This window comes from Gordionus sp. m RMFG-2023, chromosome 2 (assembly GCF_954871325.1).
Source record: "Gordionus sp. m RMFG-2023 chromosome 2, tfGorSpeb1-WG-v2, whole genome shotgun sequence".
Classification (NCBI taxonomy): domain Eukaryota; kingdom Metazoa; phylum Nematomorpha; class Gordioida; order Chordodea; family Parachordodidae; genus Gordionus; species Gordionus sp. m RMFG-2023.
Window position 1 is genome coordinate 54,048,970 of NC_088776.1, and position 23,449 is coordinate 54,072,418.

General features: G+C 28.9%; 1 protein-coding gene and 1 long non-coding RNA gene across 6 annotated transcripts in view; one reads left to right on the top strand and one right to left on the bottom strand.

Moving 5' to 3' along the window:
• Positions 1 to 6,044: 6,044 nt before the first annotated feature.
• Positions 6,045 to 23,449, bottom strand: part of LOC135924724 (neuroglian-like) — a 44,058-nt gene continuing 26,653 nt past the window's right edge. For both annotated transcript variants that reach the window (XM_065459830.1, XM_065459829.1), the window contains exons 4-26: positions 23,255 to 23,442; positions 22,366 to 22,490; positions 21,688 to 21,898; positions 21,452 to 21,557; positions 20,836 to 21,023; positions 19,575 to 19,706; positions 19,320 to 19,466; positions 18,754 to 19,083; positions 18,344 to 18,611; positions 17,995 to 18,125; positions 17,566 to 17,724; positions 17,043 to 17,174; positions 16,508 to 16,674; positions 16,022 to 16,304; positions 15,399 to 15,517; positions 14,525 to 14,714; positions 14,202 to 14,324; positions 13,005 to 13,162; positions 12,621 to 12,789; positions 11,817 to 11,975; positions 7,447 to 7,566; positions 6,943 to 7,015; positions 6,045 to 6,875 (exon numbers count right to left, since the gene is read on the bottom strand). In XM_065459830.1, the coding sequence (XP_065315902.1) occupies positions 6,593 to 6,875; positions 6,943 to 7,015; positions 7,447 to 7,566; positions 11,817 to 11,975; positions 12,621 to 12,789; positions 13,005 to 13,162; positions 14,202 to 14,324; positions 14,525 to 14,714; positions 15,399 to 15,517; positions 16,022 to 16,304; positions 16,508 to 16,674; positions 17,043 to 17,174; positions 17,566 to 17,724; positions 17,995 to 18,125; positions 18,344 to 18,611; positions 18,754 to 19,083; positions 19,320 to 19,466; positions 19,575 to 19,706; positions 20,836 to 21,023; positions 21,452 to 21,557; positions 21,688 to 21,898; positions 22,366 to 22,490; positions 23,255 to 23,442 (3,961 nt within the window). In that variant the 3' untranslated portion in view covers positions 6,045 to 6,592. The remainder of the gene's footprint in view (positions 6,876 to 6,942; positions 7,016 to 7,446; positions 7,567 to 11,816; positions 11,976 to 12,620; positions 12,790 to 13,004; positions 13,163 to 14,201; positions 14,325 to 14,524; positions 14,715 to 15,398; positions 15,518 to 16,021; positions 16,305 to 16,507; positions 16,675 to 17,042; positions 17,175 to 17,565; positions 17,725 to 17,994; positions 18,126 to 18,343; positions 18,612 to 18,753; positions 19,084 to 19,319; positions 19,467 to 19,574; positions 19,707 to 20,835; positions 21,024 to 21,451; positions 21,558 to 21,687; positions 21,899 to 22,365; positions 22,491 to 23,254; positions 23,443 to 23,449) is intronic.
• LOC135924725 (uncharacterized) lies at positions 8,310 to 9,961 on the top strand. 4 transcript variants are annotated; one of them, XR_010571378.1, is made up of 3 exons: positions 8,310 to 8,345; positions 9,152 to 9,327; positions 9,379 to 9,951. It is a non-coding gene; the product is annotated as an uncharacterized LOC135924725 (long non-coding RNA). The 4 variants fall into 4 exon arrangements; XR_010571376.1 differs by having other exon boundaries at positions 8,318 to 8,345; positions 8,803 to 9,327; positions 9,379 to 9,961; XR_010571377.1 differs by lacking the exon at positions 8,310 to 8,345 and adding an exon at positions 8,438 to 8,487 and having other exon boundaries at positions 8,803 to 9,327; positions 9,379 to 9,961.

Here is a 23,449-nt window from a genome sequence, read left to right on the forward strand (position 1 = left end):
AAGCCTGGGGGTTTCGCCCCCCAGGCCCCCTTTAAGGGGCCTTCGGCCCTTTTCCCCGCCCTTCGGCCGGGTTAATCTTACAAATCATAACCATATCTTCTATAATATATAATAAATATATTTTTTAAATGCATCAATATGTTATTATAATTTAGTAGATTATTCTCAATGACTTTATAATAATACTATCCAGAATAATTTCTATAGTAATATAATATCCTTCCACAAACATCAAAACAGAAAAATACAAATACTAATGGCATTTATTTAATATAAAGTCACTTTTAAGTCTTTTGAACTTATAATCTGGAAAAAAGATTTAGCTTGGGAGGGGTCCAAACCCGAAAACCACCCCCGTGGCTACGCCACTGGTATACAGTATGTCACCATAAACAAAAATTTGAAAAAGATAAGTAAAAGATAAACATTTTAAAATTATTACTTTAATTCGCATGTTTAAATAAAAGAACTTATATAAAAATAAAAAGCTATACACGAAGATTTTTTTTAAATTAAACATGGTAAAAGGCCAGCAGTATGTTAACTTAAAATGTCTGATAAGGTTTATGAAATAAAAACCAATCTAGTAGCTCCCATCCCCTTATGGCAGTCCTGGCCATGCCCATGATTCTTAATTTTTTTATAAATAATTACCACTCAGAGACATAACATATTCTAGCAATAATACTAAAAGGCCCGATTAAAATTTCAGCCAAAATGATATTTAGTAATCGAGATTTGACATATATAAATCCAATTATTTCTGTAACAAGTTAAATGAAAAAGATTGAGTGTAGTGTTAATATAATAAAAGCACGTCATCAATCTCAATAAGCAATAGCATTAATTAGCCAAAATTGGTGTAATGCCACAATTAGGAAGAGTATCTTGAGCGCAGCCAGTCAATTTTATAATAGTTTTTATACACCTATACCGGAGTTAGAATTCCTTGAATACTTGTATATAAGATACAAGATACAAGATACAAGATCTTTTTATTTTGTATTCAGTGTCTTTTGGACATTTTTAATAAGATAGTAATATCTGTATCTAAAATCTAAAATATATAAGATTCTTTTTAGTATTCATGGCTAAAAAATTTAGACATCACATAATATGTATAACCTTATTTTTTACGTTCCTTATTTTCTTTTCGCCATTTTTTAAATATTTTGACAACCAAAATTAACTGGAAAATTTACATCTCATATATAGTTAGATAGAGAGATAAAAAATGATAGTTTGGGAAAAGGTTCTGGGAAAATATTTTCCTGATGATAAAAATTATAAGGCTATTTGACAACATTATCACATCCATATTTTAAGAACTTATGGATTGAATAGAATGTTAAAAAAAATATATTAATATATATTATTAATAGAAACCCTAAATGTAAGCTCAAACTATAATACAAATTTTATTTAAAATCCAATAAAGATGATGATTATTTTTCTTTTGGTGAAACAAATGTTGCTGTGCTTAATAATACATTTAGCATCAGGGGCTTCATTAGCCTTTGCAACCTGGCTCAACTATGCCCTTCGATCCGCTTTTGTCCGCCTTTGGCCATATTTTATATTAATATTTTTTACTTTTTAATTGAAATTTGCCAATTCTGAACAATTAATTCTTAGCAACCTTAATTGACAAAATGTCATGAAATTAATATAACGTTGTGTAACCATTTTAGACAATGTTTTATAGAAAGGACTAATAAGGAAAAATTTGTAGGTCATGCCATATAAATAATTCTAGAAGAAAAAAATAAACGACTAGTCCAATTAAAAAACTGTATCTCTTAGATGTTATAAAAACTAGATAAGTAATAGAAAATTATTGTGAGATATTAAATTTCTAAAAGATTATCTTCCATTTTTAATGATATATAAATGACTTAACAGTAGATCATTGTTACTTATCAAAATCATGCAATCAAATGCTCTCTTGATGGAATAATAATATTAAATTACATAGCCACACAAATAATAGATGCTGGTTAATTTATAGTCATAGCTATGACACTCCCGGTGTAAATTCATATCAGTGTTTATTATGTTAGATAAATTGATAAAGTAAAGCACTAAAAATCTTTAGAAGAAAAATTATGCAAATATATTGTAGATATGGGTTATTAACACTAGGATGCCATATAAGAAATGAATCATTTAGTGTGATATGATGAAAGCAATTAAGATTTTATGTATTATTATCGCACCACCTCTAGTTGGTATATTATGTCTTAAAATAATAGTAGTTTGTAATAATATCAATATACTCGTAATGGAAATTTAACTCAAACCTGTTTTTCAAAGAATAAAAAATTAATTTTACTTACAAAATTATTACACAACCCAAGAATAAAACTTATTATACATATAAAATCAGGAATATTACAAATATAGTTTCACAAAATAGAATTTAAATTAATGGATTAAACAAATAATAATTTTAACTTTGAAATTTGGCGCAAATAAACTAAAATTTATTCGAGATACTATCTGTCAACGATTCTTTTTCAATTTACATCAATAAAAATGTCTCTAATATATCACATTTTATGTTGCCTTCAGCCTATTTTTTATAATTTTTAATTTATTAAACGTTCATTTCTTCCATATAATATGATATGGAATAACCAACTATTTTTTTATGTACAGCTGACTTAACTGTTTAACGGTAACTGTTAAATTTTATTGCCAACTCTGGTTGTATGCATATTATAGCGTCAAAATATTTTATAGACACTTATCATTGATAACAGAGTTCTCATTATCTTGTATCATTTTATTTTCGTTTATTAGACTCCTCACTATCACAAATTATATTATCAGTATTTTGATTAATCCCACTATTAAATTTAAAAAAAGGTCATGTAATAATTTGTCACTAAATACATTTCAATTGTGAAGCTTTCTACTAGACTTTTCACAAATTTCATTGATATTTATTTCATCAATTGGTGTCGGATTATTGCCTATACGTTATTAGATCTTTACTCATCGAAAGAACTCGGTCAAAATATAGTTTGATCAATTATAAGAAAATTTCATCGTACATATGGGGCAGAGGTCAATCGTAACTTAGGGTGTTCATCACTGAACATTCTCCTTATTCACTTTTTTAACATTTTATTTAAATTTGTAGATATGTTATTATCTTTATTTTGAATGGATTGGGTGGAAGATACAGAATGACATCCATAATCATTTTCTAAGCTGATAAAATATCTAAAATTTTAGTTGAGGATATAATGAGAGCTAATTCAAAAAAATTAGAGCGGATTTAAGAATTATAATTTGAAGATTCTCAATCAAATTAAGTTCCTCGCTCATAACGGTCAGAAGAAAGGACTTTTCAGGGGTTTTCACTTATGTACCACCATGTTTCACTTGTTATTTAGAACCTTCGCAGCTTATTTACTTGTCAAAATCGGATGGTGTCTTATGTAGTATAATATTTTCAACTTTAAGCATAATTGCTTGCCACCTATCTCTTCTATTATATTTCTCATTTTACCTATACATTAAAAATTTTATTAAGGGTTGTCTTTGACAATTATTTATTAGAGAATTTTCCCTTGGATTTTGATTTATCAAACATTTCAGTTTTTACTTTTCTTCGTTTGCTACTAAAAATAGCCTTCACTAAGTGGTGTTTGAGTTTTAATCATTTTTAGTAGTGTTGTTAAACGACTCATTTTGAGCCGATTTTTCAAAACGGCTCTATATTTTCGATAAAAAAATATTGCCTAAGCCTCGAGATTTCGATAATAAATACCTAGACCTTTGTTCCTTCCAGTGTTTACATGAGCGGGAGGTGTAGGAACATTTGCATCCTATTTTTTTGAGGGAGTAAGGGGTAAGCTGCTTTAATGGGGGTAGGATAAATATTTTGTCAGGTTATCTATTAAATTTTGAGATAAAATAGGACAAAATTTAATGCTTTAAAAATTAATACTTTTATTATAGTATTATTATAATACAATTCATCGACCAAATCTATATATTGCAAACAATCATACACATTGTTTTCCAAATAAACTATCCTTTTAAATGTAATTTAAAAGGTTTAGATATTTCAGCAAAGCTCATAATAATTAATTCATTGTAAATAATGGAGGTTTTAATTGAATTTATTATTTAAAAAATAAATTCTTTATATTCACAAAATATCGATAGTTGGTAGAAGAGATAGATTAATTTAAGTTAACCTTTATTTATTCTTTGAAAAGAGTATCAATAAATAAATACGTGAAAATAATAATAAAGATACACCGCCATCGGAGGCGGTGTAAATTTTTTAGGGGGGTAGGCAAAGGTTTTTGAAGGGGGTTTGCATCCATTAAAAATCTTGTCATATAGACGCTGGTTCCTTCTATGAGCAAAATGTTCAGGCTTGCTTAATATTTTTCTGGGTAAAATATTGAGTTAGACGTTAAAAATCGGCTCAAAACTAGCCGTTTAACAACAATAATAGATATAATTCGTAACATCTCAAGGAAATTCCCATGATTTAAATTTCCATTATTACGATTAACAAGTATTTCATTGTGATTTGGTAGTATAAGTTTTTACCTAAAAACTTTAATATCTAAAATATTTGTTTTGAACATGGATATTATTGCGAATCGGCTTTTTACCTAAAAACTTTATTATCTCAAATATTTGTTTTGAACATGGATATTATTGCGAATCGGCTTAATTTTTCATTTAATATTTTAAAGCTAATTGAATTCTATTTCTATAATGAATAATTACAAAATAATATATAAAAATGTAAATTAATCAAAACTTTACTTTAATTCAAACGGAAATACCTTTTTTTTTAATGTAAAACCCCATAAAAATAAGCAATATCTAAATGATAAACCAGAAGATATGATAGATATTCTAAATTATAAAATATAAATAACTTTCAATATATAAAATATATGAATTTGAAAAAAGAAAAGTCATAACTAACAAAAATAATGTGTAATTTATTTTCTGATTGGCCTCGAAAATTGACATTTATGGGCACCCTCTTCCGCAAATGCCCGATTGGTCTTATGGCCCGTTGGCTCCACGTTCCTCTGTTTGTATTCGATTATTCGAATGGAATAATTTTGTTTTTCGTATTAATAAAATAAATAAATTATAAAATGGATACGTCCAAAGTTGACTTCAACTAATAAACCTAGTAATTATTTTTCAATTTAGGACCAGATACAAAAAGACTATCTTTTTTAAAAACAAGCAAGCCCGATCAGTGCTTTATTCTAAAATATTTAGATAATTCACGAATCTAATCATTCCCAAACATAATCTATATAAGATATTTACGCCATTTACACAATTGAATAGGCACATTAACCAAATGCTTGGTGCTTATCAAAATAATATATACATTTTATTTGTCATTATACAATAATTTGTCGTAGTCAATGTCATGATTTTACAAAGTTATATATATATTCAATAATAATAAAAAAGTTTTTTTTATATAATATAATAGAAAATAGATGTATAATAATAATTATAATATATGACCAAAAATACATGAAAAAAATATAGATAAAAGAAGTTATGATATATTTTTTATATTAAAAAAAATATAGTTGAAAACAACATAAAACTCTTTTTAAAGTTTTTTTAAAAATATGAAGCTTAATTAAAGGTTATCAAAAATAATAACTCATTTATGTACAAACTGAATATAAAAAATATTGTATGTATTTATAAGCATTTTAACCAATGATCCGCTTCTAATAGGAGGCCACAAGATAGTAACTAAAATATTTATAAATATAGTCAATGTAAGTATAAAATACAAAATAATTTAAATGAATAATTACTAAAAAGCTGGCAAAAAAAACGGAAAAATATTATCACAAATTATGATATGTTAGTTTCATTTTCCCAATAATGACAATAAAATAACGATTCATTATGGCAAATAAACAAAATAATTTATGATTTTAGTAATTAGATGAATATAATTTATATTTCATTTTTTTTAAAATTTATTAAAAATATGTTTGGAATGTGTTTGGGGGGGGGGGGGGGGGGGAATTAATTTTGCAATTGATTCTTAAAAATTTTGTAAAAAAAATATAAAGTAAGTATGATTTATTTAATAATTTTTTTTAAAAAAAATAAATGACTATCATATGGCTTAAATTTATTCGTGGAATGAAGAAGTTATTAGGGGTAAAAAAAATTTATAAATATTTATTTTCATGAATTCGACAACAAAAAAAAATTCGCCTGAAAGCAAAAAATATATATATATTATAAAAAAAGTAGGAAAATGGATGGATGGAAAATAAACATCCGAAATGTGCAAAAATAATTTGAGCGAATCGAAATATAATAATTATATAGATCTTAGCAGCGAGGGTTCAAGACGTTGGGTCGTTATTTAAAAAATCTATGCTTTTTTGGTTTTTAAAGTGTAAATTATGATTTTTTTTTAAAAAAAATAAATAGTGATATTTCACGAATTCGGATAAAGGGTGAAATGTACAAAAATAATTAACCTTAACTAACTATACAATTTCTAAAACTCAGAAAATTCGAAAAATTCGTTTACAAAACTGATATTATTGATCATTTATACAAAGGTTGCCAATGACGCCGTACCTTCCCTACCTCCACCAGCTATATTTTCATTTTTGCCAATATTTCCGTTAGTGACATTCGAATTTTTTCCCTTGCCGTATTGGCCTATGAAGGATCCGTCTTCGTCAAATTTACCGGTTTCGAGATCGGCGTAATATTCTGCCAAGCTATCTGACTCGCTTTCTTCCGGACCGGATCTAAACCGAGAACCGGGCATCTTGCCAGGTTTACTATCAGGGTCAGATCGGTTTTGATTGAAGGGAGTTCTTTCGTCCCTGTAAAAAAATGTGTGAATGTTTGATATTTCAAAAACATTTGCCGATATATTTAAATTTTTTTTACTTATTATATTCATCGAAACCAGATTCGTTAGGGTTATCCGGATCTAAACCTTTTGCTCTTTCTTTCTCGTGGACTAAAAAAAAAATTGAAATAATAATTAATAGAATTGAGAGAAAAAAAAATTAATACGTATATATAGCAAATAGTTGTCAATGGCTAAAATTTGACTCAATCTATAATGGGCGTATTCTCTAATAAAAAAAAATCAAGTTGATAAAATATTAAGTTTAGCCATTTATTTCGGCAAGCTAAAAATAGAGCAATCACCTGAACTATACAAAGTATTCCGTAATTCCTAGCTATCTTTTAAAATTAATGTAATAATTTTATAATATTCAAGTCACCGATAAATTGATGGAAGGATAATAAATTCTTTATCTAAATCAAAAATTCCATATCTTTTGATTTAAATCATCATTAAAATAAAACTTTAAAACATCCCTTTTTAAAATTTCTATAATTAATTCTAACGCGGCAATAATATAAATCAAATATTATGCTTACCAGGATATTTGCCACCCCTGTTACGTCTTACCAAGCATATGATGATCATGATGAGAAGCAAAATGGCTAACGCGCACATGAGCCCCACGAACCAACCAGCTGTCGCTATACTTTCCTCTCCTGAATAAGAGTAAAACAATGTTAAAAAAAAGAGTTAATGATTTTATGTTTTCGTCTAAATTTATATTATATTTTTTTAATATTATCGACTGACTATATGTCCAACGCTGTTTTTTTTTTAAAAAAAAAACTTTTATTTTTTGTTATCTCTATAAATCTATTTTATATAAAAAAAAGTGTCCTGCCTTACAGTTACATCAAAAATAGATTAGAGCTAAGGAAAAGTTATTTCTTATTTGAACGTAAGGCAAAATAAATTTTGTAAACGAAATAAAACAGGGCTTTAAACCAAAAAATAACGATAGATGATTCATGTTCGATTCATAAAAAATAAAAAAATCGCTATGGTTTTATCTGTAACGTGTGAAAGTGATTACCGTGAGATTTCGAATTCTCACACCATCAAAATCTCACGGCTGACACCGTGTGAAAGTGATTTCATGAGATTTTGATTTTTATCGCTTCAAATACATTGGGGGCCATTTAAATTATCAAAATCTCACGGCTATTTAATATTTCAAAATCTCATGGATTTTTTCAAAATCTCATAGATATTTTTAAAATCTCGCATTATTAATTTAAATATACTTTTAAAACGTCAGATTTGAATGAAGCTGTCAAATTAGAAATATTTCTATATAATACAATTTAATTTGAAATTCTTTTTTATTATGAAGTAAATTTTTAACAATATATTATTTATTTCAGAAATATTTTAGCTCAAATTATAATGATATATATGACTTCATAAATAGAAAATCAATTATTCTATGGGGAAAGTAAATTTTAGATATGTCATGATTAATTTATTAAAATTAGCCATTATAAGTTTAATGCAATATATTATTTTTTAACATTGAAAAATGCTCAGGCCATTGATTATTATCTTTTTTTCATCTAAAATTAATTATAGCTGCAAATGTAAGTGTATATATATATATATATGTAAGAACATTTGATAAAATTTTACATATAGGCATTATTAAATGCTATTTTACAACTAAAATTTAATTTAGATTATCACATAAAGAGGAAAAGTAAATGTTAGATACTTTTATTATAATGTATATTGGGCTTATAGATGATTGCATAATTAATTTATTAAAGTTAGGTATTATAATATATACAACTAAAATTGTATGACAAAATTAAGTGCAGTTTATTATTCTAGCCATTGATTATATATATTTTTTCTGCATCACAAATATTATAATATATATAATTTAATGATTTTAGAAGAAAGAAAAGTTATACTGACAGGAGATGAACAAAAAAAAATAATTAAAACAATACATGAGGGGGGTGTATCTACAGTTGCAGGTATTGCTATGGGAGGGCATCTGGGGATTAATAAAACTAATCAAATAATAGCTAAGTAAAAATTTGCAATATTCTTTTAATTATTTTTTTTAAGCTTTTATTGGTTGGGGAGCAATAAAAGTGTTTTATCAAATCCTGTGAGGTTTGTCAAAAATCAAGCAGTCATTTTGATAAAACCTCAAATGTTTTACATATATTTGATTTATTTTTTAATTTATTACATATACAGAATTGGATGATGATATTTTGATAATAAATAAATTAGAAAATATCCCTAGATATTTTTTTCCTACAACAAAGGTATGGAAAAAATATCATGCTAAAATATATGGTCTAAAGCCTCCCAAACGTTGTCGGGATGTAGAATGTAGACTATGGGAAACAACTTGGTGAACCCACCATCCTGGTGCAAATTGAAGGTGATGGGAATATTTTTTATAGGTAAAACATATTAATATAAAATTTCATTTTATTCTACTTTATATAATTTAGGGCGATTAGTGTAGAGCTTACTGGAGCTCAAAATTCCCATGTCATTCTCAGGCAATGGTTGGCACAATTTACGCTAACATCCAAGATGGGAAAGGTAATTAAAAATTATCTTTACAACACGAACAAAAAAATAGACATAAAAACTTATGTCTTAAATAATGTAATGACACAGCAGATATGGGCTTCTGACACAGAAGTCAGGGGGATGGCCACAATGTTAAATACGGCTATTTTTACTTATATAAAATATAATGATAATTTTGTATGGGCCCGATATGACCCATTTTATATTCGCGACAATATTAAAATATTTAAAAATAATTTTATTTATATAAAAAATGGGGGGAGTCATTTTGAAAATGTTTTAGATTGTGATTTATCTTCCATCTAATCACTATTTATTATTTTTATTAAAAACAATTTTTTATATAAAAATATATAAATATATTTCATTCATATTATAATTTATTGCCTTATATATATATTTTTTATGAAAGTTGTAGTTTATAAATAATATTCAATTACATTCTGATATGCAATATATGATAATAATTATAGTTTTCCATGATGTTTTTATTAAATTTAAAATTATGTATAAATATTTATATCAATAAAGTTCTTCGTCTATTTTCTTATACCAAATAAAGTTTTATCTAATATTTGTGACCCAATTCAGTACAAAATAATATAGAAATGGATTATCTTTAAAACATTATATTAGGTAAACAAAATAAGCATTAAGATTAAGCCATTTAGGCTAAGAATTTATCTTACTGTTTCTTTGCAGTGATTTTTAGAGGGTTGGGTAGAAAAGGTGGTTTGCCTCTAGTAAATTTTCTGTCATATATGAGCTTTGTCTAATTAATATCTATCGAGAAGATGTACTTTGTATAAGAAATATCATGGGATCGGAGTATTTGGTTATTTTATAAATTTCATGTTGTGTAAAATAGCATGTTAGTAAGGATCTCTTCCCTACCTAAATATTGCTAAACTTTAATTATGATATTGATTGGAGCCTCCTATCAATAATCTGAACTAAAGGTCTGGATTGGGTGGTTTTTTTGCCCGTACTTAAAAAAAAATATTTTCAACATTGGGCGAGAGGGTTAAAAAATTTGGGAGAATTTGATATTTTTCAGGCGAAATGAGCAGAACAGTAAATAGTTTTTCATAATATTCCATATTATATGTTTAATTAAAAATACATTAAAATAAATAAAGAGCCAAACCAGCCATAAAATAATTTTAAAACAAAATATATATAAAAAAAATTATAAGTGAGAGCGAGGGCAAGATAAATAAATCTTTTCGCTAAAAACCCACCCATTACAGACCTCTAATCTGCATATCTTATCACACACTATTTGGTATGATATGCAGACTAAAAATATAAATTTAAAACTATAGAGAGGCGGCGACTATTTAGATAAGATAGATAAAAAAAAACAATTATAATAAATTTACGCTACATGGATTTGAACCCGCATTTTGAGGATAGGTAATGTAAGTCTTACTAACTAGATTACCCACCACACCTTTTAATTTATAATTTTATTTGTTATATATAATCTACTTTTTAATTAAATTTATATATATCAAAAAGAGAAATTTTATTATATTGTTAACTTTAATGATGTTAAAATAAAGATGAGCTCTTGAAATGAAACAATATATATTTTACAAAGCATTACTAAAATATTATTTTAAAACATAGATTATAATTAAATAGTTAGGTGTGATACCATTATTGTCTCTATATTATATTTTATATCCTTAACTTTAATGATGTTCCTTGATTTTACAGCTCTCATTATTCGACTTAATGATCTTAAAAAAATAAAGATGAGTTCTTAAAATGAAACGATATATATCTTGCAAAGCATTATTAAAATATTATTCTAAAACATAGATTATAATTTAACAGTCAGGTTTTATACCATTATTGTCTCTATATTATATTATCATTTAAATTCATGTCATGAAAATTTTTGCTTTAGATTTATCGCTTCAAAAACATTGGGGGCCATTATCATCAAAATCTCACAACCCATCCGTGTGAAAGTGATTGCGTGAGATTTCGAAATCTCACAGATCACTTTCACACGTTACACCGGGTCTGAGTTCGGTTTGAATCCCTGAAATAGAATACAATAAAAAACCTCCGATTAAATTTTTCGAAAGGGAGCATAACATATTATTAAAAAAGAAGAAAAAAATTAAATTCGCGGCAAAAGTGTTAAAAAAATGGAGATTATTTAAAACTCGATTAATGGGGAGGGGGGGGGTTGGTTTTAAAAGGATCTAATCTAAAGCTCAACGCATACCTGATCATGATGATTTTTTAAAATTTTTACCTAATGCTAATCCTCAACAAGAAGCATAATATTTTGATTTAAGTTATATAATGTTATATATCAAATTCGAATCAATCAAACTAGTAGTGGGAGTCCGGACCTCTTGAACGTCGCTGGGGGTTAGGTGCAAGTCGTTTTGAGCTACTACCCTCATTTGGTAAACAGTGCCAGGTTGCAAATTTTCCAAAACATCCCAATATTTCAAGAATTGATCGTCGCTCCTTTGCCATAAATCGTCGCCTGCAAGGTTGAAAAAAAGTAATATATATTCTTTTAGAGAAAATCAAAATTCTTATAATATTAAAATAAAATAACCTTCAATTTTTCCCAACTAATTACAATTCAGTAAAAAAAAATCATTTTTTTCACCTCAAAATTCGCTACTTTATTGCAATATAATTAAAGATAAGATAAAAAGTAAGCATTTTATTCAATTAATATAATATGAGTGGTAATGTTGTTAAAAACCCGATTTGGGTAAAAATTTTTAAGATTCTAGCTAAAATTAATATTATTGTAAGCATCCAAATTTTGCAAATAGATGCCCAAGCATTTCTGCCAGCTATGAGCAAAATCTTTAGGCTTACATAATGTTATTTTGGTAATAATCTTAATCGAGCCCTTTTTCAAAATCGACCCGAATTGGGCTTTTTAACAATACTCACTGAATGGGAAGTACTAATATACCGATATATTATTAATGATAATAATTGAAATCAATTATCCTTCATTATTTCTTACGTACGTCGAAAATACTTTACCCGAAATTAAGCATAAAAAATTCCTTTTTTTTTCATTCTAACGCTTCCCTAGTATTCAATTTTTAATTTCATCAAATTTTCGATAATCAACTTTAAAAAAAAAAGAATTGAAAAAGTGTTATACCTTTAACCCGATACTGAACGTAAAATAAACTTCCGGGATTGCCAATCGGAGTTCCATCCGATCCAACATCTCCAACAGCTGGAGTCCAGGTAACGTTAACACGTTTGCCTTCTATTCGATTAACACTGAAACTGGGGGCCAGTGGTCGGCCAGATCTAGAAGTTTTTACCTTGATTATTTATTTCATTTTTTTATATATAGTAAATGTTGTTGTGATAATCATCAAATTTATAGATGGAAAATGGTTAAACTTATAAGGACACTCATTCAGTTTAACAATAAAGGCCTATTAATTAGGCTGAAATGTCAATGTGGGCATAAGGGTTAAAACGTAAGAAAACAAACTACTAAGTATAAGTTTTTTAAAAAAAAATATGCATCAACCTCCCTCAAATCAGGCTTCCCCATACCGGCCTGTGTAGTGGCGGCTATCTCAACGCGATATTTGGTATCAGTTTCGAGGCCAGGGATTTTCGCTTCAAGCGTTTTTGGGTCAGTTATAGCAGGCAATTCTTGTGCTGGAGATATTCCCGTATTTATAACTAAAAAAAATTGTGATAAAGAGGAAAAAAAGTAAAGAGTTATTAAAGTGTATAGAGGAATGAAATAACAAAATATTTTTCGATTTCGAAAGATTGCCGGAATTTTAAAATCTAACTAATATTTTAGTTTAGTTTAAAAAAAAATCGCTTAAATAAAATTTTATTTTATTGTAAACTCCATTCCCTAATTTAGTACATAACACCTTTCTAAGGCCGTTTCCTAGGTCGGCTTAATTTGGATACTTGATTCCTTTTTAATATGGGCTAAAAAGTATTTGATCGAGTACATACTATTTTTAGTTTATTTTAAGTATTTAGTGGCAATGCTATTTTTCGTATTCTAATCTCGTTTAGGGCTCTGCGGATCTACAAATTCTTCACCGATCCAATTCCGATATTTATTTTTAAAGTTAATATTTTTATTTAAAATATTTGCAATGTTTATGGGTCAATGTAGTGTTATTAAACAGCTTCATTTACTCGATTAGAAAGGGTCAAATCAAAATTCTAACCAAAATATATTGGCTATGCATAGATATCAATAGAAGTCCACACCTTTCTGATATCTGTGGGAAATCAATAAGCATGGGTAATTTACTCTTGGCTAAAATTTTGAGTTAATCGTTTTTAAAATTGGTAAAATCGAGCCGTTTAGCAGCAACACCAACTAAATGTGACTCGTTAGATTTAAACTATTTTTTTTAAACATTAAAACAAATAAATTGTATATTAGTTCCTTTCATTAATTTATTATTTATAAATTAAAAAAAATTATATAATTATAAAATAACCAAAAACAATAATTAAAAAAAAGATCAGCCCGATCCAATACTTTTTGATAGCGCTATATATGGGTGCCAATCCGATATTATATTGGCACAGCCCTATTCTGGTTTTTTTAATTTTGTTTTTTTCCCCGTTTTTTAAAAAAAATTTTCTTTTGCTATTTGACCGAGAAGGCTAAGCTGACCTAGGTCACGGCCTGAACGATTATTTTTAAAAAAAAACATTAAAAAGGATAAAATTATAAAAAATTTACCCTTGGAATATGAAATATGGTAACCAGTGAGTATGCCATTGGGCTCACTGGGAGCTTCCCATCTCAACTGCAAAGCGTTTGAACCTAAAGCGTAAGCTCGAAAATTTTCCACCATCTCGGGAACTTTCAATGTTCGCGTTAGAAATGAAAAAAAAATAATACTTTTAATATAATTATTATAAAAATTAAGTTGCATCTTCTTTCTTTATTTAAATTCATTAATTTTACATTCCAGAGATTCATCTTTTATAGTTAATACCGGGATTACTATGTAAAAAGCTAAATATTATTTTATTAAATGGAGAGTAAGTAATTTTTCAAACTTCCTTCTGGTGTCTGCAGCCTTATTTCCTGGGACATGGGCCCGTCGTAATAGTTGTTGAACACCCTGATGGCTGCCATGTTGGTGGAAAAAGGTTTGAAAGTTTTAACAACTATGGTGTTTTGATTGGGATCGCTTATTATGGTTTCTCTCGCCTTTTCTAAACCTTCCTGTGGTGTCCATGTTAGGATCTTAAGGCAAAAATAGTATATAATTGATGAATCTAGTCAATCGTAAAATTAAAATTTTAGTTTTGAATACATATTATAAAAAAGATCGTTTTTGGTCCGAACTAATTGAATTATCTATCGGTAAACAATTAATTAAAACTACTACATCAACAATAAAAATTTTATCTTTATATAAATTGTTAGACCAGCAGATTCGGTAAGGCTACGCCATAAGTTAATTTTGTTTGAAACCTGGGTAAAACCGAAAAAAGACCAAATTCTAAAAGATAGGAACGAAAAAATGAAGAAAATTCTTATTATATAACCAGAGACCTGTAGGAGATAAATTTTTCTGCCAGGGTAAGTCCGAATTTATTTATATACCCTTCACCCCACATTTCCAAACTCGGTTTAGTATTGTATTTTTAAATACAAAATTTTAAAGAGACATTGAAAATGTGAGAAGCAAATGAATGACTGAATGTTAAATAATCCATTACGTGATTTTTCAACAAGTTAATTGAATATAATAATTTTAATTCATTTTTTAAAAAAAATTCTGGGTCAGATATGCAATAGCCGGATTTTTATAAAATTATACTATTTAGATTAGGGACGTCTATTGTGGTTAGGGTCTACGGGTCTCTGATACATAATAGAATTTCACGTTAAAACTTTACGTTATACCTATATATATATACATACCTTGAATCCTTTGAATTCTCCGTTCAAAGTTCTACCATTTACTTTCCCCCAAGCAAGTCTAGCAGAGTCAGGCCCGTTGATATCGATTAGCCGGAAATCGGGGACTCCGGATATTGGAACTAGTTCAATATACGATCGATAATAATAAGAAGAATGTACATGAATAATGATTCTTATTTGTATAAAGGCCCATGCATTTTTTTGAAAATAGAAAAATTAGGTCTAAACCAATGATTAAGATTGTGACTCTCTTTTTTTCCCCAAAAAATAAATAGGAACATTAGACAATTATAAAAAAAATTGTCTTTACATTTCATACCTAACTGGTCATAGACTAAGAATATCTATCAATCAAATAGGATAAAAAGCAAGAGAAAAAAAGGAAATCAATAAAAACCAGCTGATTAAAAGGAAATTATTTATCATAGAAAAATGTTTATCAATAAAATTGCGTTAATTACCCTCCCCCACCCCTCCCCCCCCCCAATCTTCTCCAGATTATCCAATAAAAAAGGATGGCTTAGCTAAGGCCAAAAAGAAAAAAGAAGTAATTAAATTTAGATTCCATAATTTTAAACTCTTTTGTTACATATAACTGTAGAACTAATAAATAAAATATATACCATCTTCTCCAGAATATCCTATGACGGGTACCAGAGGTACCTTGGCCTGGCCCAAGTCGTTGACAGACGTGACGCTAATCTCGTAAGGCGTATATGTGGGCTGTTTATTAATTGTCAAACTGCCCTGCTCCGCATCCATAACCGAAAATGTATTGAAACCATTCGAGTCTAGGGAATTCGTGTAGGAGGGCGAAGTAATGGGGAGCTTGGTCAAAGGATCGAGTTGCCTGTACTTCACCAAGTAGTGAAAACCCGGCCCACCCCTGTCTATCTTGGGCAAAGGCTGTTTCCAGCGTAAAAAAACGTTATAGAGGGGATTAGAGTATTGAAGTAGAATGAGCTTAACAATGGATTTCCCCTTTTCTTAATTACTATACTACTAGTTTAAGAGCAAATAAGTTACTAAATAGCCATTAAAAAAATGTATACGTAAGGTAAATAAAGATAAAATATGTAAACAGAAAATAAAGTATAGTATATATTTACGGTCCAAAAAATATCTAGGCGATCGGGATATCCGCCTCCAGCCTTTACGCCAGTGGGGTTAGCTTCTGGAACATCGGGGGGCGTAGAACAAGGTTTTTTTGTAACGAAAGGCGCGATGTCGGAGGACGTGGCAGAATTAGAAGGGTTCGTGGAAACTGGGCTGAGGCCTTACGAGTATAAATATTAGAATTAGCATAAAAGATGGGAAATGATCATTAAAATATAGAAATACTATCAATAAACTTTTTTCCAATAGCTTATCCTTTGATTATGTAAGCTAAGAATTTGAAACTAAAAGTTACCACCATAAATAGGGAGAGAGAGATTAAATGTGATGATTAATATTTTATTTCTCTCTTCAACACAACATCCGATAAATAAATGTTTAAAAACCCTGATAAGAATCATTTTCAAGAATAATTCGTGTGAAGTATTTCTTTGTAATGGATAATAGGTAGTTCGAAATGAACAAAAACTAATTTAAAAAAAATATATATATACATATATATTAATGCAGATTCACGGTAATTTTTACCAATTTTATTTTCCGCGAGCACTCTAAAAGTGTAATTAACGTAAGGCTTCAATTGGAGAGTGTACTGCCTTTCTCCCGGCGGAACGTGTTCTGGAAAGGTTGTCCAACCATTGTCTAATTCATTGTTCTGGCCTTTAAATATTCGTTGACAAAATAATAAATAGTCATTACGTTCGTTTAATCTTATAAACTATTTATATAATTTCAAGGTACACCTTAAAAGTCTATTTGTGAAATGACTAGGACGAGCTTCTAATCATCAAAATTTAATTTTATATTATTTTATACTGCATATTTTATAAGTTTAAATAAAATAAATAAAGTTCTAAACCAACGGATCAAATAATTATTAAAAATTGACGAGCGGGCCAAATAAACTATCTAAATAAATGGGCAGGAAAGTAAATTTTTAAAAAACCATGGGTATAAATATTTACTTTACAAATATCATTATTATACTACAACACTATAAGAATATTATTGGCAAACTCGAAACATCAATCAAAAAATAGTCAATATATACTCTTTTTGTCGGAGGACGATGGGTTGGGAGAAGTACTATTGTATTGAATTATGAACCTCAATATAGGAGCACTATTATCTCCACCAGGTCTCCAACTCACAGTGGCCGAACGGCTCATACAAGAAAGAAGAGTGACATCTGTTGGCGGATTGGGAACGTCTTCGTAATTTTTTTTTATATTAATAACATAAAAATAAGAATTCATAAATCAATCACATATAAATTTTTATTTTAAAAAGAAAAAATCAAGTTTTAATAAATTTTGTAAAAAAAAGAAGATGTTATTTAACATTATGTGACTAAAAAAAATTATATATCATGAAACACCTTACTTACAACTTAACATGATTCACTATCCAAAAAATAAGGAAATCATATATCGAGCTATAACTCAATCATTATTTATTTATTTTTAAATTCTAAGCTAACCCTGAACTGTAAGGTTAGCGGTAGCCGTGGCACGATCCAACCGCGTGCGCGCAACACATGTATACGAGGCGGTATCAGTCTGCTGGGCATTAGTTATGGTGAGTGAGTTATCTATCGGGCTCTTGAATACCCTTCAAATTGATTAAATTATTTGTAAAACCCATTTAAGAATCCTAATAATCCACAGAGATTTCGGAGGATGATCATTCACAATTTTAATTTAATTATTATATTTTATTTTAAATAACTTAGGAAATAGACCTGTGTAAAATAATGTATCGATGAAAGTTATTAAAGGCTCGATCTATGAATTAAATTTCAAGGGCAAAAATGCGTTAATAATTAAAACCTTTGATTATCTATATCCAGATCGGGAGTCTGGCCTTTTTTGAAAATGCTTTCGTCTCCATACTCGCCATTAGGGAAGTTGTTGTATCTTATATGGTTATAGTCGATAGAATTCTTCGGAAGTTCGGTGGAGAATATGGATTCCCCATTCTTCTCCCAATCTATAATGAGGTCTAGGGAAGGGTCTTGGACTGCAGAACACCTAAAAACTACGGGTTCGCCTATTCTAACCTCTCCGTTTTGGGGCTGGCTCTGAATAATCGTGTGAGCTAAGATTTTCACGAAAAAATGCAAGTTAGATGTTTGCTAAATGAAATGTAAATATATATTTAGCAGGCAATTATAAGTAATGAATGCCAGACCAGATTTAAAATCTGTACCTCATAGTTATACAAATAACGCCCAACTTACATTTAACCACGAGCATCCCGCTGGCCGTCTCGCTCCCGAACTTGTTCCGAGCTGTGCATGTATAGTTACCGGCATCAGAATGAGTGACCTTTTCTATTACGAGCGAACCGAGTCCGTTAATAGATGGCACCCCTTTATTCCCCGTGGAATCGAGGGATGAAGGAAATGAGTCATCTTGAGAGTAACGCCCGCCAGTTATTTCGATCCCGTCCTTGTACCACGTTATTTGAGGGGCGGGGGCTCCGAAGGTGACACAGGTGAGGTTGGCGGAAGCTAAGTCGACCACCTCGAGTAATGATTTGGGGGGAAGTTTGAACACAGGAGGTTCGGCTTTTATAAAAGTTTGTATAATGTTTAAAACATTGAAATATCATAATACCATTTATAACATATTTGAAACCATTCTAGCTTGAACAAAGGTACAATTTTGCCTACCACGAAACAATAGCCTAATAAGTAATAAATATTTGATAACTCTTATTAGTATTTATATCTAAAAAATTGCGAGCCTTTAACTGTTTTCAAACATTTCCATTTAAAAAAAAAAAATTTTTTTAAAGCCTGACCTAAAATATTTAGGAAGGAGTTGGCGAAAATATATCCATGAGTGTTTGAAGCGTTACATTGATAAACACCTATGTCCGCGTCTTTCTTCAAATCTACTATCGTTATCGAATCCCCTTCCACTTTGCGCCTTTCGTTGTAGGCCGATTCTGATTAAAAGTGAAAGAATGTGTAAATGTAAACCATTTCTTTCTAAAACGGTATTTAACTGGGAGCAGTGCTTTCAATAACTATTCTATTATTATATAAAAGTGTACCAGTGATAGGCCTTCCATTAAAGAACCACTGAATTTGAGGCTTAGGAACTCCGTCCGCCTGGCACTTGATGACGTAGGTTTCATCTTCGGCCGCGTTAGCATCTTCCGGTTTTACGGTCCAATATGGAGCGGCTTACATTTTTATTGAAAAAAAAATAAAAATGATAAATTTTCATGTATTTCCCTTGCCCATATTTATTTCTGCTATCCTTAAAAAGAGGCATGCTATTCTTCACCTTGAGATATGTATTCTAACTTTTTTTAAGCCAATACCTCGATATCTTGAAAGTGTAGAACAATATAATAGATATCTTTATTCATTAAAAAAATTTTTAAAAAAATTTGTGTTACATCATGCAAGATTTTTTATGCATGAAAATTAGATAATATTTACTTAATAAATAAATTTTTTCACTATTTGCCATTTTTAGGTAAAATTTGATCTAATATTTATCTTATTTTTTTAAAAAAAACTACAAAATTTTATTCAAACTCTGCTTTTATATTTTGTGTGTCGTGTTTTAAAAAATGCATTTAGCGAGTAAATATTTTTAGAAATCGTTCTCGATATATTTTAGCCTAACCAGAAAATATATTCTATCTTTTTCCAGGGCTGAGAACCTGAACCCTTCGAATCCACCCACCTACTTTACTATAATCTAAAATTTTTAAAAAAAATATTTTTTTAGGGGTTTTAAGGTTCAATTCATTAAAAAAAACATTTTTTTATTTTATTTTGTGAGAAAATTTATACTTTCATTTACTAAACATATTACCACAAATTACAAATCTATTTTTTCAATTGTAATATTTTAATATAATTTACGATGATATATAATATTAAAACTCCGGTTTTTTCTATTATTTTAAATAAATATTATAAATCCTTATTTTTTTATACCCCTAACCCGTTTCATTGAATTCACCCCAAAAAATGAAGGCTTTTACAGTTCCGATAATTTTATTCTTAAATGCAAATGTGATCCCATTATTATTCATACTTTAATGATATGAGAAAAAGAAGATGGAAAAATATTAATTAAATATTATTAAACAAACAATCGGAAAAATTTAAATAATAATTTTGTGAATTTTTTTTTGTATAACAAAAAGAAATTTAAATTTTAGATAATAAATTTCAGCGGGTATCTGCTAAAATGAATAGGTACAAAAAGTATCGATCCTACACAACCTATGCTTCTTGATAATGGTAAAACTTCTTAGGAGTTAAAAATTTAAGGGGGTTTATTTCATTTTGTACATTGAACTTGAACTCTCATGACCCGCTTTTGGTCTTGACCTATACCGTTAGCGGCCCGGCATTCGTAGTCGCCAGCGTCAGAATACTGAATATTTTCGATAATCAAATCGTGAGAAAAACACTCGAAAGTGTGTCTGCCAATGGGTAAATCACCGTCTATACGTCGCCATGTTATTTTTGGGGAGGGGCTTTGGCAAAAAAATATAAAAATTGATACAATAAATGTAAACTTTTATTGTGCTCGTTTTTCCGCAGTCTCGATTTTGCATTCTTTCATTTTTATGATTTGGATAACATATAGAAATTTACTAAACAACTCCCAAATTTTATTAAAACACATATCAACCTTTTTTTTAAATAAACTAACCATAACCCATATATCTCTAATTTTTAACCCTATCTTCTTTCTCAAAATACCGATTTAGAAGTAGTTTTCCAGACAAATGTTTTTTTAAACGAATGAATGTAAAATAGAGGTATAGTGAAAAAGCGATGATAGGTACAATTTTTTCTCGTGCACAAAAAAGACGAGGGAAAAACATCCATCCCAATTAATATTTTAAAATGTTATAAGGTTAAAAATAGATAAATAATGACGATGAAAAATTGTGATTACAATCCACTGTATATGCATCTTAATACGAGGTTTTGAGATCTAAGTGCCAAACTGTTCACCGAAGAAGTCCACATTCTCTCTGGCGGCCTTTTTGGAATGGGATCGCCTGGATTTTAATATTTTTTTTAGTTGTTATGTATAATTTACGTAAACCAAATTAATGCTTAAAATGGATATTTCATAAATTCAAAATCCTTAAACGTTTTAAGTATTTATATTTATAATAATCCGCAAACCTGGGTTGAGCACTTTTATGATTTGGAATTCCCCTTGGTTAAGCGTGTTCAGGGTAGGATTATTCGCCACGCACGTAAAAGGGTTGTTATGACTAAGTTCGTCACGGGCGAATAGTTGGATATCTTCCGACGCGTTGACATAAGCGAAATTCAGGTTTCCGTCCATGTCTTGCATGACTCTGGCCGAACATTTTACCTCTTTGAACTCGTCCTTTTCAAAAAATAAAATAAAATAGCGAATGGTTATGTTGCATAGTAAATATAAAATATCGAGAAGACTTCTTTCGATAGATTCCACTTCCGGTTCGGAAAATTTTTAGAAAAATTCAAAAAGACCTGTTTGCAATTTCCTAGTATTTGAATCATAAAGGGTGTTTGATTCTAAACTTACCAAAATATATTTAATGCAATCTCGAGCAAATTCCGTATAGAAAAAAAAGAAAAAGTGAAATATACTGTGTAGCTTAATTAAGTTCCGCTGATTTCGCTGGCATATCTAATATTTTACATATTAAAAGTTAGAAAAAAGCCCAATAAATAGTATTGTAAAATGAAAGGCGAATCGGATAGATATAGAAGAAAAAAATTAAATATTAAATAGGAATATATTATTTACTTAATTATTTTAAAATCTCCCCTACCCCTTAATATAAATATTTTTTAGTAAATTGTGCTAACCGATATGAGCCAAAAGACGAGTGGTGGTGGGATGCCTTTTGGGGGAAGACAGTTAAGAGTTAGCGGGTCCCCGTTATTGACCGTCATAACGCTCGGTTGAGGCATGTGGGGAAAGGATTCGAGCCCTAAAAAGTAAGCGAAATATATAAAAGTTTGGGGATAAATTATATTACCAAGATATTTTATTCCCTTTTTCCCCTTCTCTTTCTTTCTTTGTCGTATATATTCTAATAAATTAATCTCCCCGGTAAATAATATGCATATTGTACTCTAAAACAAAATTTTAAAGGCAAATATGACCATTCAATTAAAATGTATATTAGATTAATTATTTCCTGAATTCAAATTTTTAAATTATATATTTTTTCATTAAAAAAATATATCGATTTTGTAAATGCACTATATTAGTTGACCGAAAAATTAGTAAAAAGTGAAAAATAAGGCATAGTTAATGTGTAAATAAAAATATGGTATATAACATTTTATGTATGCTGCACAAGTTTTGCCTTTAAAAATGCTAATATGAATGTTTAATACATTTTTTTTCTATAAATAAAATTTTATAAGTTACAATAAAATTTGCAACATTTTTTTTGCCATTACCTATTCATAGCCTAGCATAGTTTTCTAAAGAAATGAACTGTGCGGGGCAAAATGATACAAGTCATTTAAATCTAACACTATCTTAATAAATCGATGACTTATTTAAAAAATATACCATTTAATGAATCTCAATCCTATTAAACATGCAATATTATATAACATATATATGTGATAACATTAATATTTCTCGGGAGAAAAATAAAAATATAATACTACTAGTTTTCACCCCCCTAGAGAAAAAAAATGATAAAATTAATAAATATTTTAAAAAATCAAAGGTAGTTACGGGCGTGTTGAAGACGGACAGCGTTACTAACCGCTGTTCCGAATTGATTAGTAGCGAAGCACTGATAGAGGCCCTCGTCATCGTAGATTGGACGCGTGATAGTAAGAGTCCCTTTACCCGGAACCATTATGACCCTTCCATCGTTAGCTGATGGATCATATTTCAGACTGTTCTTTTTCCAGTAATAACTGTAAG